This window comes from Montipora foliosa, chromosome 12 (assembly GCF_036669935.1).
Source record: "Montipora foliosa isolate CH-2021 chromosome 12, ASM3666993v2, whole genome shotgun sequence".
In the NCBI taxonomy this organism is placed as follows: domain Eukaryota; kingdom Metazoa; phylum Cnidaria; class Anthozoa; order Scleractinia; family Acroporidae; genus Montipora; species Montipora foliosa.
In genome coordinates this window covers 37000868-37012522 of record NC_090880.1, presented here as the reverse complement: position 1 = coordinate 37012522, position 11655 = coordinate 37000868, and the positions used below count along the sequence as shown (strand labels likewise).

At 39.1% G+C, this 11655-nt stretch overlaps 1 protein-coding gene across 1 annotated transcript in view; it reads left to right on the top strand.

Moving 5' to 3' along the window:
- Window positions 1–11420, top strand: part of LOC137980012 (tetratricopeptide repeat protein 8-like) — a 12667-nt gene extending 1247 nt beyond the window's left edge. The window contains exons 3-15 of the mRNA XM_068827334.1: window positions 1002–1068; window positions 1647–1763; window positions 2600–2642; window positions 3487–3576; window positions 4122–4166; window positions 4428–4513; window positions 5426–5564; window positions 6111–6170; window positions 6687–6826; window positions 7204–7375; window positions 8635–8757; window positions 9454–9537; window positions 10216–11420. Coding sequence (XP_068683435.1) covers window positions 1002–1068; window positions 1647–1763; window positions 2600–2642; window positions 3487–3576; window positions 4122–4166; window positions 4428–4513; window positions 5426–5564; window positions 6111–6170; window positions 6687–6826; window positions 7204–7375; window positions 8635–8757; window positions 9454–9537; window positions 10216–10332 — 1283 coding nt within the window. The 3' untranslated portion in view covers window positions 10333–11420. The remainder of the gene's footprint in view (window positions 1–1001; window positions 1069–1646; window positions 1764–2599; window positions 2643–3486; window positions 3577–4121; window positions 4167–4427; window positions 4514–5425; window positions 5565–6110; window positions 6171–6686; window positions 6827–7203; window positions 7376–8634; window positions 8758–9453; window positions 9538–10215) is intronic.
- Window positions 11421–11655: the final 235 nt, after the last annotated feature.

The following is an 11655-nucleotide window of genomic DNA, read 5'->3' as shown; positions in this document are numbered from 1 at the left end:
CAATCCATATCCATGTCAACCAGTCCAGGAACTTAATCCCGGACACATTGGTGGAAACAGAGTGCTCTTGACTCTACACTAACCCTGTTTCACTAAACAAAGTTTATGCCTTTAATAACAATGTCACAAAGGCCAATATGTCTCAGAAAATTGGATTGGTTGAAAACTTTTATTGATTAACACAGATTTGAAAGACAAAAAGATTTGGCCTCTGACACAACCAACATTAAGACAAGCAAATCGATCGAATGTTGAATACTGCTCTGTGGTATGGTCACCCTATACAAAAAAAACAGAAAAAGTTGAAAAAGTACAAAGAAGAGCAACCAAGTTCATTTTGAAGACTGAGGACAATAATTATTATGAGACCCATTTAAAGAAGCTAAATTTGATGTCAATTAATTTAAAAACAGGAGAATTCTAGCTGATGTTACTTTTTTATATAAAGCCCTCAATGGAATAAGCAATGTCAATATTGATTCTTACATTGATTTTTATTCTGATGCTAATCATTATTCATTTAGGAAATACGATGATTTATCTCTATGCAAGAACAAACCCACTCAAATATAGTTATTTTCATAGGATAGTTGACTCCTGGAATCTTCTGCCCTACGATATTCGTAAGGCAGTAAGTGTAAATATTTTTAAGCGGGCAGTTAAGACGTTTTTATTGGACAATACATTAAATTAGTTATCCATTGTTGAATTATTGATTTTATTTTGATTTTACTACTGTATTTTCGTATTTTGTATTAGTACATGTATATATTCATTGGTGATCTGTTCTTTTTTATGGGGTCCTGGACTCCTTTACGAATTATCCATATGGCTATTAATATTATTCTTATTAGCATGTGTTACCTTTGATGCCATTAATTGTAAAAAATAAAAATAAAAAATAAAAATAAAGTTTTTAATTCTGTGATCATTGACATTGTTTTTGACCTGGGGTTTCAGTGTCCACTCTAATTTGATATATTTTTTTATGTTATCAAAAGGTCCTGGGACATCTTTGAAAAAACCAGGTACAAGTACTGGTCAGGGAGCACCTTCTCCAGGAGTTAGGTAGATTAATAACTTATCTTTAAATGTTATAGCAGTTTAACGTGTAAGAGGTAAATTCATCCATAGTGCTTTCTACTGTGTAACTAGCTTTAGATGTGTCACATTTTTTGAAATTCTGCATTACATAAATAGGAGGCTACTGACTGGGTTAATTAATGTCAAAGACAGCTCGTGTGGTAGTATTTACACCCAAATGATTAATATGAATGCCAAGGTATTTTTCTATCAACACACTAACCAAATAAACTTAAACCATCTTATGATAAACAGTGAAGCCTTTTTGGGGGGGTTACGTGAAGGCAGCCTTGAATCAAGCATACTTGCGAAGCAGGTGATGGACCAATTTGGGATTTTACAGCTAAGACAGGAACCTTAATAGAAAGGAGAACAATTGTTTGGACATGCCTTCCAAGGCTAAAGCCTTTCTAGCATAAGGTACATTTGGAAGAGATGAGAGACTGTTTAATCATTGTAAAATTAAAGGTGGATTCCCATTACTTTAGATTCTTGTAAATAGTAGATTTATCATGAGACCCACAGGGATGACACAATATTAGTTAATTCACTTGTTTTTTTAGACCCATGTCTCAGGCTGGACGCCCAGTTAGTGGGTTTGTGAGGCCTGGAACACAAAGTGGTAGGCCAGGAACAATGGAGCAGGCTATAAGGACCCCTCGAACTGCTCAAACAGCTCGGTATGCCCTTAAGGTTTCCTTTGAATATACCCTTGCTTTATCCTACTTGCTGATTTTTGTACATAACAAAGCACTAAACTTTGCATTTTAAAAAGACCCATTCAAGTCGATTATCTCACACTTATCTTAGGATGAAACAGATGTTAAGCACATGAAACTTATTGGCTTAATAATCATTAGATTTCAGGTCTTCATTTCGCAATGTATGACTGTTGAACTGTGCTTTGCTTATGAGGGAAGTTGTTTGACAATGTTTCTTGGTTTTTCTGAGTCAACTTTTTCTACTTACCCCATTGATTCCTGGGATTGAGACTTAACAGATTTTACTAGATGTCTAACACCAGATGAATTTTTACTTGTCAACTATGTTCTCTCCATTAACCCTTTCAGCCCCGATAGTGCCAAATGGCACTTATAGATTTTACTCTGTCTAACGCCAGACGATTTTACTCGTCAATGGGGAACCCCTCGGGGCTTAAAGGGTTAAGCTAAAAGCGTGAAAAAACTATCTCCCTGTTTAAGAAAAAGTTCCATTTACCCCTCAATGTCATATTTTAGTGGCAAGTAGGTAATGTTAACAATGAAATTTCAAATTGCAAGAATGAAGAAATAAAAAAAAAATTTTAAATGTGTACACACTTTGTTTCCTTCCTCCTATAACATACTATTTTATCATGATCATAAAACAGTACAGTACATGGGAAATACAATGTTATTACCAAATCTTTATGCCTTATTTTGGCAAAAAAATGTGAAAAGGTAATTGAAAGATCTTTATATGACTCAGTGATATGTTTGTAATAAGTTATTCTTTTTCAATTCTGACTATTTTTCAGACCAGTGACAAGTGCATCTGGTCGACATGTTCGCCTGGGAACTGTAAGTGTAGCTGCAACAAATTGTGTCCTTGAAATGAAATAAAGCACACAGGAGATTTTCTTTTTATGTACTGGTCCCATTGTCCCCTTTTGTGGTCATTTATGTCATAATGTTATTATTGACCAAATGTCATGTAATAGAGTTCATTGGAGAACCTCAGAAACATTGGTGACAAGCTGTAATTTGTGAAAAGAATAATAGTAACTGTCAAGTGAATCTATGACCGTCGCAGTTATGAACGCAATTTTTGCAATTGTGTGAAGAAGCGTGAAAATTTCAGGACTTCAACGGGGTTTGAACCTGTGACCGCACTTGATTTCATATCCGCAGTTTATGTATGATCCATTTCATGTATCATTTCATTGTTGATTCATTCCTCACGGGAACATTGGAACACACAAATGACCAGCTCCTAACGTCAGTGGCTTCATAGCTCAGTTGGTTAGAGCGTCGCACCGGTATCGCGAGGTCACGGGTTCAAACCCTGTTGAAGTCCTGAATTTTTCAGACTTTTTTACACAATTGCAGAAATAGCTTTCATAACTGCGAGGATCATAGCTTCACTTGATTTCATATCTGCATTTCATGTATGATCCATTTGATATATCATTTCATCGTTAATAGTAACTGCCTTTATCATAGTCTAATCTTATTTTAGCAATTGAAAGCACTCAAGTGCTCTACTAAGTGGGATGAGTATCATTCAAATCAAATAAAACTGCTGTTTTTCAGCATGACTAATCCCGAGGTGGGGAGGGGTAGGGGGGCTTTAGGGCTGTACCTCCAGACCCTCTTTTATCCCCATTGCTCAGCCTTTATACTAATAGCAATGTTTTTCATGCAGGCATCTATGTTGTCACAGCCAGATGGACCATTTATAAATATTGCCAAGTTGAATTTGTCAAAATACGCCCAAAGACAGAACCTTGCAAAGGTTAGCACCTGCATGGCAAGATGCTCTTTTGATACCATGATCCAGTTTGCTTTCACAGAGGGCTAACACTTAAAACGTCAGCTTATGATGCAATAACCATATGGCGGTTCATTTTCTTTTATCAACTGATTTGATTCCACCAAATTTTTATGCTTCACTACCTGAGGAAAAGAAATTTGAGAGCTGATATTTCGAGCCATAGCCCACTGTGAATTAGTTTCTATCAAAAACCCCCTAATACTCCTTATTTGTCCCTCAAAATTTTTGCATAAGCATTGTTTCCAGTTTCTCTTGGGATCATTGTAAGTCCCAAAGGAAAATAAAAGCACTGCTTATGCAAAATTTGGAGGGACAAACAAAGGGCATTATGGTATTTTTGATAGTGGCTAATTGTTGGAGGTTTCTGACGAAAGGCTTGCGCTCAAAACGTCAGCTTTCAAATTTCTGGTTAATTTACTGTATCAATTCGGTTGATAAAAGCCTTTTCTGTGTAAAAACGTCAGCTGTGTCTGAGTTTCTCTCTTCTTTCTTTCTTTTCCTGTTAGGTGTTGTTTGAGTACATCTTTCACCATGAAAATGATGTACGAAATGTAAGTTTGATGGCAACCAGTGGTAAGCTGTTCTTTTCTTTTGCGCCTCTTCTCAAGAAAAGAATGCCTGATCGCAGATTACTGGTAGTTTTATTGTAAAATTTGAAATTAGCCATTTTAATCTGAAAGTCTGTTGGGTTTTTCTTTGCTTGTTTGCTGCTGTGTGTTTGTATAAAGAATAAAAAATCTCTGAGTTTGAAGATGTGTTTTGTCTTCTGTTATCCAAGTACAAGGTATTGTTGTGTACGTTTTTGTTATCAGGCCTTGGAACTTGCTGCAAAGGCCACTGAAGAATGTCAATTTAAAGACTGGTGGTGGAAGGTGCAATTGGCCAAAAGTTATTATAGGTAGGTGTGTTAGGTCTGGTCCATTTTCAAGGCCTGGAGGGGGATAGTGTTTTCTTAAGATTTGCCCCCCCCCCCAAAAAAAAAAAAAAAAATAAAAAAAAATAAAAAAAATTAAATGATGGTGCATTTTGAGACACAATTTTGAGAAGTGTTACAGTGGTATTTTATTTCATCGTTTAATCATGATAATCATGATCACTTTCTGAAAATGTTGCATTTAGCTCCGATCCTTGCTAATAACTCATAAACAGAACGTACAGCCTGATAAGTGAGCCTGCTGTAAGACCAGCAGTTTGTAATACTGCATGTGCCTTGTCCTACAGTGTCCTTAGACAGGGAGACAGGGAATACCTTCTTCATGTGCAGTGACCTCGTCGCATCTCGTTTTTTTTTTGGGTTGGGTGGGGGGGGGGAGAAGCTGGGCATTTTGGGGAGGAAGCTTCTACCCCTCAAATACCCTAGATAGAACCCTGGTATCGAGTGCAGTGTATTTGCTCACGGCAATTGTGATCTGTCTTTCATGTGGTGAGGTCAATTTCGTCCCCAGGGTCCGCTTTTGTTTTGGTCAGCACCGAGAACACGGACTCTGGCCACTTCCAATTTATGCGCAGTTGAAGTGAAGGTGCATCTTTGTAGCTGTTAACAACCACTGTTGTTTCAAATTTCTGAGCGTGCGTAGAGGAGCCGGAAGTCCGTGATTTTCGGACTTCCTGCCTTGGAAGTGGCCAGAGTCCGTGTTCTTGGTGCTGACCAAAAGAAGAGCGGACTCTGGGGACGAGATTGGGATTCGTTGCGATCGCTTGTCAAGGTGTCGGCGGCTGCCTGTCGGCAGAATTCCACTTACTCATGGTAATTACTAGCAGACATAAATATTTTGAATGAATAAATCCAACATTTTTCCTTCAAAACCAGACTTGGTATGTATCGTGATGCCGAGAAGCAACTAAAATCAGCTCTCCGCGATCAAGACATGGTGGATGTCTACTTGTACCTTTGCAAAGTGTACAGAAGGCTTGATCAACCCCTCACTGCCGTCGAAGTATACAAAAAGGTCAGTCTCTTTTTGTTGATTTGGGATTTATCGTTTCTCAATATCGTGAGTAGGAAAAAAATATAAATCTAGTCGGTTATTTACAAAGTTAGATGAAGAAATTCTAGACAGGAATTCCCTCGCATTCCCTCGTACCTGGCGGGTTATATGCATCCGTGAGTTGTTTTATCGGGGTAGTGGGGCTGCGAGAGGAATGTGATGAAGTATCTTGCAAATACCTTTCCGTTCTCCACAAATTTACAAGGTGCAATGACCAAATCTCAAGTTTTATGGTAAAAGAGAACACGCATCGGCAAAGTTAATTTTAACTTATTTTTGAACACCGTTTTTCCAAGCTCAGTTCGTTTATAGTTCGCCAAATTGTAAGAGTTTCATAAACTGAAATAATGTTGAAACGTTTCCTCAATTTTATGTTGTAATTTGAATTGACGTTGCGTCGTCTATCGGGGACTGCTACTTCGTGCGTGGCATCTCGCGATTCCCAAAGGGAGTACTTGTGGCTGGTTACCGCACAGCTTTGCAAGCCTCTTTCTTTTATGATTACAGGCCTTGGAGAAATTTCCCGGTGAGACCACACTTTTGACAGGAATCGCTCGCATTCATGAGGTAAATGAAAGGTTTTGATCTTGCATGATTTATTGTTTTGACTTCCAGTGAATCCAGTGAGTGTTGTAAGCCGTAGGCGCGAGAGGTGACCTGAACCGCGTTCTTTGATTCAGATCAAAGTTGACTGGCGACCAATTGCTGTTTTGGTATAAAAACAGAAAAACGGTGGCGAGAGGGTGAGAAGTTTAAAAGTGTCATTCTCGACAACATTTAGCTCCTTTAAAACTAAAGAGACAATGACACGATTTTCTTCTCGAAGGACGAGAGTCTCGTCTCACGTCAATTGTTCCTAGAAAAATGGGCTTAATTGCGCTTTTTTTAAATATACGGGATCTCGCGTTCAATTGCCAACCCGGCTAAACTGCGTTTTGCCTTCCATCGTTCAAACTTCCAAAGCCAAGCATAAAGATGCCAAGAGCCATTCCAATCCAAGGATACCGCGTTAGCCCGCTTTTTCGCATACTGTCATGGCAAGACATTTGTATAGCATTGTGTTCTTTTGTTTCGCGTCTCCAGGAGTTGAACGACATGACCAATGCAGTTCAGTTGTACAAGGAAGTGCTGCACTTTGATAACACTCATGTCGAAGCCATCGCCTGCATCGCAACCCATCATTTCTATACTGACCAGCCAGAAATAGCGCTTAGATTTTATCGGTAAGTGGGCAATTGCGGACTGTTGCTCCGTTTTTATCAGAGATATGATACCTTCACTATTCTCACCTTGGGTAGTGTATCCTGCTTTAAGGAGTAACATATGGAAGTATTATTAAAAACGTTTAAGTACAGAGAAAAAAGAACTACTCTTTCCCAAATCCTAACTCTCGTCGGGAAGACGAGCAACCAGCACGACACGCGGGAAAACGACCTATCGGTGCCAAGCGCGGGAAAAACAGTACAAGTGAACGTGCAATGCGGGAACTAATAAGGTTGAAGACATGTATGGGACAAAGGAAAAGTCAGTTCTGTCGTAAAATGATTCATTTTTCGTGCGCGAGAAAAACTGACTACGGAAATTTGCTTTTTGTTTCCAGCCGCCTTCTGCAAATGGGTGTTTACAATGCTGAATTGTTTACCAATCTTGGACTCTGTTGCTTTTTCGCTCAGCAGTATGATATGACTCTCAATTGTTTCGAGAGAGCATTGGCACTAGCGTCCGATGAAAATATGGCCGATGTCTGGTACAACATTGGGCACGTTGCTGTGGTAAAAATAATTATATTTTCCGTCCACGGTTTTAAGGAATTTTACTTAATTTATTTAGCAACCTGGGTTTAAAATTTACAGCGGTTTTCAATCAAGTAGCAAAAGAAATTCCGAAATTTCTTCGTTTAGCAATACTCTGTGTGGGCTAAAAAGTTAACTATTGGCCATGTTATTAGCCAATCAGAGACGAATAAAAAGACAATCGTGATTGGCTTGCTCGCGTTTTCCAGCGTTATGATTGGTTCTTACGATCTTTCGTCTTTTATGGTTGGCTGGAGCAACTTTAATTTGGTTTAGAATTGGAGACCACGCGTTCTCAAGATAACGAAATTAAGTTTGCATTTCTCTTTTTTCGAGCCAAAACGATACATGACTCCCATACTAAATGAGTCAACGTGTTTGAGGATTCTTGAATGCAACTTACAAAGTGACGATTCAGGACCCAAAGTTTGGACAATCTTACCTAGTATGGTTTTCAGGGGGTAATCCAAAACTGTGACAGGAGTAGCTAGCGTGAGACCACGTTTTTATTGTTCTCCTCATTACAAAGAGGACCGAAACGTATCCCATACTAGTTTCTTCATGTAATAGCATTTTGATTGACCGAGCTATCACTCGGATCACTCGAGCGACCATTCTTAATTCCTAAGGTATAAAGAATCAATTATTTCAGGCTTAAAGTGGTACTATGACCAAAAAATCAATTCTTCTTTTTCTTTCTATTTTAAAAAAAAAATATATTTTACGAAGAGTAAGTGATCCAAGTTCTTAAGTCTTGATTTGAAAAAGACACCTGTTTATTTTAACTGGAAGTTACCTATTTAATGGTCCACCATTACTCACTTTGGAATCTTGAGCGAGCTGGATGACGTCAGATACTCACTAGTTTAAGAGTGCAATGCGTGTGTACGCGGCTGAATTAATATGCAGCACGAGAATTTCGGGCTTTCAGACTTTTAAAGTCGTGTTTTGCATACATAATAAGCTGCGTTTACACGCTGAAATTTTAAGCTGTAGAGTAATTGACGTCACTTTACCCTAGATCCAACGCTCTGAGGTCTAATCGGTCAGTTTTGAACGTGAGTTATGGCGGACCGCGAAACCCAAAACTTACGATCAAAGTAGACACCTTTTGGGTAAAAATCAAAGTTCAGAATTTTGCAAACACACGTTCAAAATCTGAAGAAAAAAGGGAAGTGATTTTTTGATCGTGGTACCACTTTTCGCTCTTTGTCAAAACCATTTTTTGTTGTTTCCAGGGTATCGGAGACATACATTTGGCATACCAGTGTTTTAGATTAGCTCTAGCATCCAATAACGACCACGCCGAAGCATACAATAACCTTGGGGTACTGGAAATGAGAAAAGGTCACAACGAACAGGTATATACAAGACTTGCTTTCTTATCGATAAACTGCAGCTTGTGGAACTTTAACGAAGAGTTACTACTAGAATACTTTTAGGACGCTTTCTATTCAGCTAAAATTTCCCAAAATTTTGGTTGGGAATCAAATGCAACGGTCCTCTTTGGTTCGGTTCGACCGGAATACCTCTTACTAACCGAGTTCGAGGTCCGTACTTGAAAAAACGAGGTCCGTACGGGAAAAAACGAGGATCCGTAACTTACAGTACGGACCGAGAAAACGAGGTTAGTAAGATATTTATTATATCTCTGAGGTTAACCGGCGCGCGGGCAAGGAAACTAGTCAAAGTGAAGCGGAAGGTTCAACTGCCACAACGAATGCCGTGCCAAAATCCCAGAAACTAAATCTTCTTGGCTGTTAAGTTTGAAATAGTTGCTTGCAAGATTCAAACAGTTTTCAGTACAAGTTTATGCAACAGAAATGACATGAAAAACTCGCTAGATGATGTTTTGTCGAAATTTTAAATTTAGCGGGCTGTACAGCGGGCCGTACTGTAGAATACGGCCCGCTAATTTAGCCAATTACAGCGCGCGTACTACCTGAGAGATATAATAATGTCTTGTCTTTGAAAGTGGTCCACTTTGACTGGTCCGATCAGTCGGACAAAAATCATTTCTTTTCATTGTATACTTATATCACTTTCCTTTCCTCTAGGCTCGAGCATTTCTCCAAGCGGCCGCAGGCCTTGCTCCTCATATGTATGAACCTCACTACAATCACGGGCTGTTGTCACTCAAGGTATTTATCACAATAATCCGAAAATACGAAATTTGGCGCGAATCCGCCAAGACCTGTTGCTAAATGTCAAGACTTGTATTGGAAGTTGCACCCGTACGTGCAGGGAGCTACGAGAGATCTTTTCAAAGTTCTCACAAGTATCTTGTGAATTATTATATATTTATTTATTTATTATTATCATTATCATTATCATTATCATTATCATTATCATTATCATTATCATTATCATTATCATTATCATTATCATTATCATTATCATTATCATTATCATTATCATTATCATTATCATTATTATTATTATTATTATTATTGCTTACAATACACGTACACTTAATGCAATATTCTTGACCATCTTCAGGTGCGTTTTAACTTTTGGGTCAGAATCCTGTTCTTGGAAGCGTCTATGAAAAAAAATTCATCCGTTAAGCTTGAATTTTCCTGTTTTTATAATTATTTCTTGCTTTTAATTTCAGTTGTGGACGTCTTACGTATGAAAAGTAGTAAAAGGATTGTCAGCCGTTGTTGTCTTGATTTTGGCGCTCTCACCCGCACAAAGCGAGGTTGCTATAGCAACTAACTTAATATATCATTCTCAAGGGGTTGCGTGGGCGCGGTTATGCCTTCATCCTTGTTGGCGATGGAAAGAGTTAATTTCCTTTGCTTTTTTGTCTTTTGTAGATCGGCGATCTTCAAAGCAGCCACAGTTCAATAGCTAATTCATTGGACGGTTACCCGGATCATTGTGACAGCAAAAACTTGCTTACACAACTCAAGGAAGACTTTGCTGCCTTGTAAACAAAGTGTTGCAATCCTTTGAACTCATTTAATATATTGGAGAATGACTCAACTCCGAGGGCGTCCCACGCGTAGCGCGAGGCAATTGGAGAAAAAAGCCGTCCGAGCAAAGGCGCTATCCGAGTAATTACACCTTCCCGTTATTATGAACCGGTCTTTATTCTTGGTCCAGCCCTTGTTGTTTGTCCTGATAAATGAAAAGGTTCATTGAATCGGATATTCACCTAGCAGCTCCCTAGGCATCTTGAAGATAATGACCTCGGCCTTCAAGAAACCGTCGGAATCCAGTCATTATCCAATATCTATTTGCCCCGTATCGGAAATGCAAATAAGACACCACTCGAAGCAAAAACGTGCAACCTTTTCAAAACTTGCGTAATTGAAATCAGGGCTGGTTCGTTTCCAAAATTCGAGTTATTCTTTGGATCAGACGAACACTCTTAGATCTCTTTTCTTTCACACCCGTTTGCAAGCCAGCATACAATGGCGTTTAAAAAAGAAAAATCTACAGAGATTTTGCTTCGCGTCTACATGAAATGGCAGACTGCTTCTTGTTTTAAAAAAATGAAAATTCTCTTATTATTGCTCCGTCGTTAAATCCTCGATATCTGGAGCTGACAGGCAAGCATGAGTTCATATCACGCAAGTCTCTTCCATTTTGGCAAACGCCATCCGTAGTCCGTTTGCCGCTTGGAGGAAACGTGATGCTTGGTCTCCCTTTAAGCTATGCCACGTGCATTTTTTACTTTCGTTCATTTCCGCCCTGTTATTTGCAAACATTTTTAACTGTGCTGCAACAGGAAATGAGCTGCTCTCAAATTTCAACATCTCTTGAGCACGCACCGTCGGTGGTGGTTTTTACTTCTTGCTTTCAGCAACCTTCCTCCAATTCTGAGCTGGAACGAAATAGAATTATTGCGAAAAAGTCTTAACTTTTAATCTTCAACGACGCCTTTATTGATTTGTGAGACGTGAAAGTTGGTACTCCTTCGCGCGCGAAGGTGCATTCCCTCGCAGGCAATTGAAACTACCAATATTGGCTACGTTGTTTAATGTATAGTGTAAATAAATGTCAATCCGATATTGCGTTTGTGGCGTTCTAGATGGCTCATTTAGTGTCGGTTGTCAGCTCATGTAAATGTAAATGTGCTTAGCTGACCGCTCCCTACAAAGGCTTTTCAGGATCAACCGGCTCAATGGCATCGGATCGAAGACATGTGAAGGCTGCCGCCCTACGATCCATGTGTGATCTCGGAGCAGACCCAGTCAGATGTAATTGACTGGGAGTCGATTTTGACGAGGGAGGAAAACCGGAATACAGTG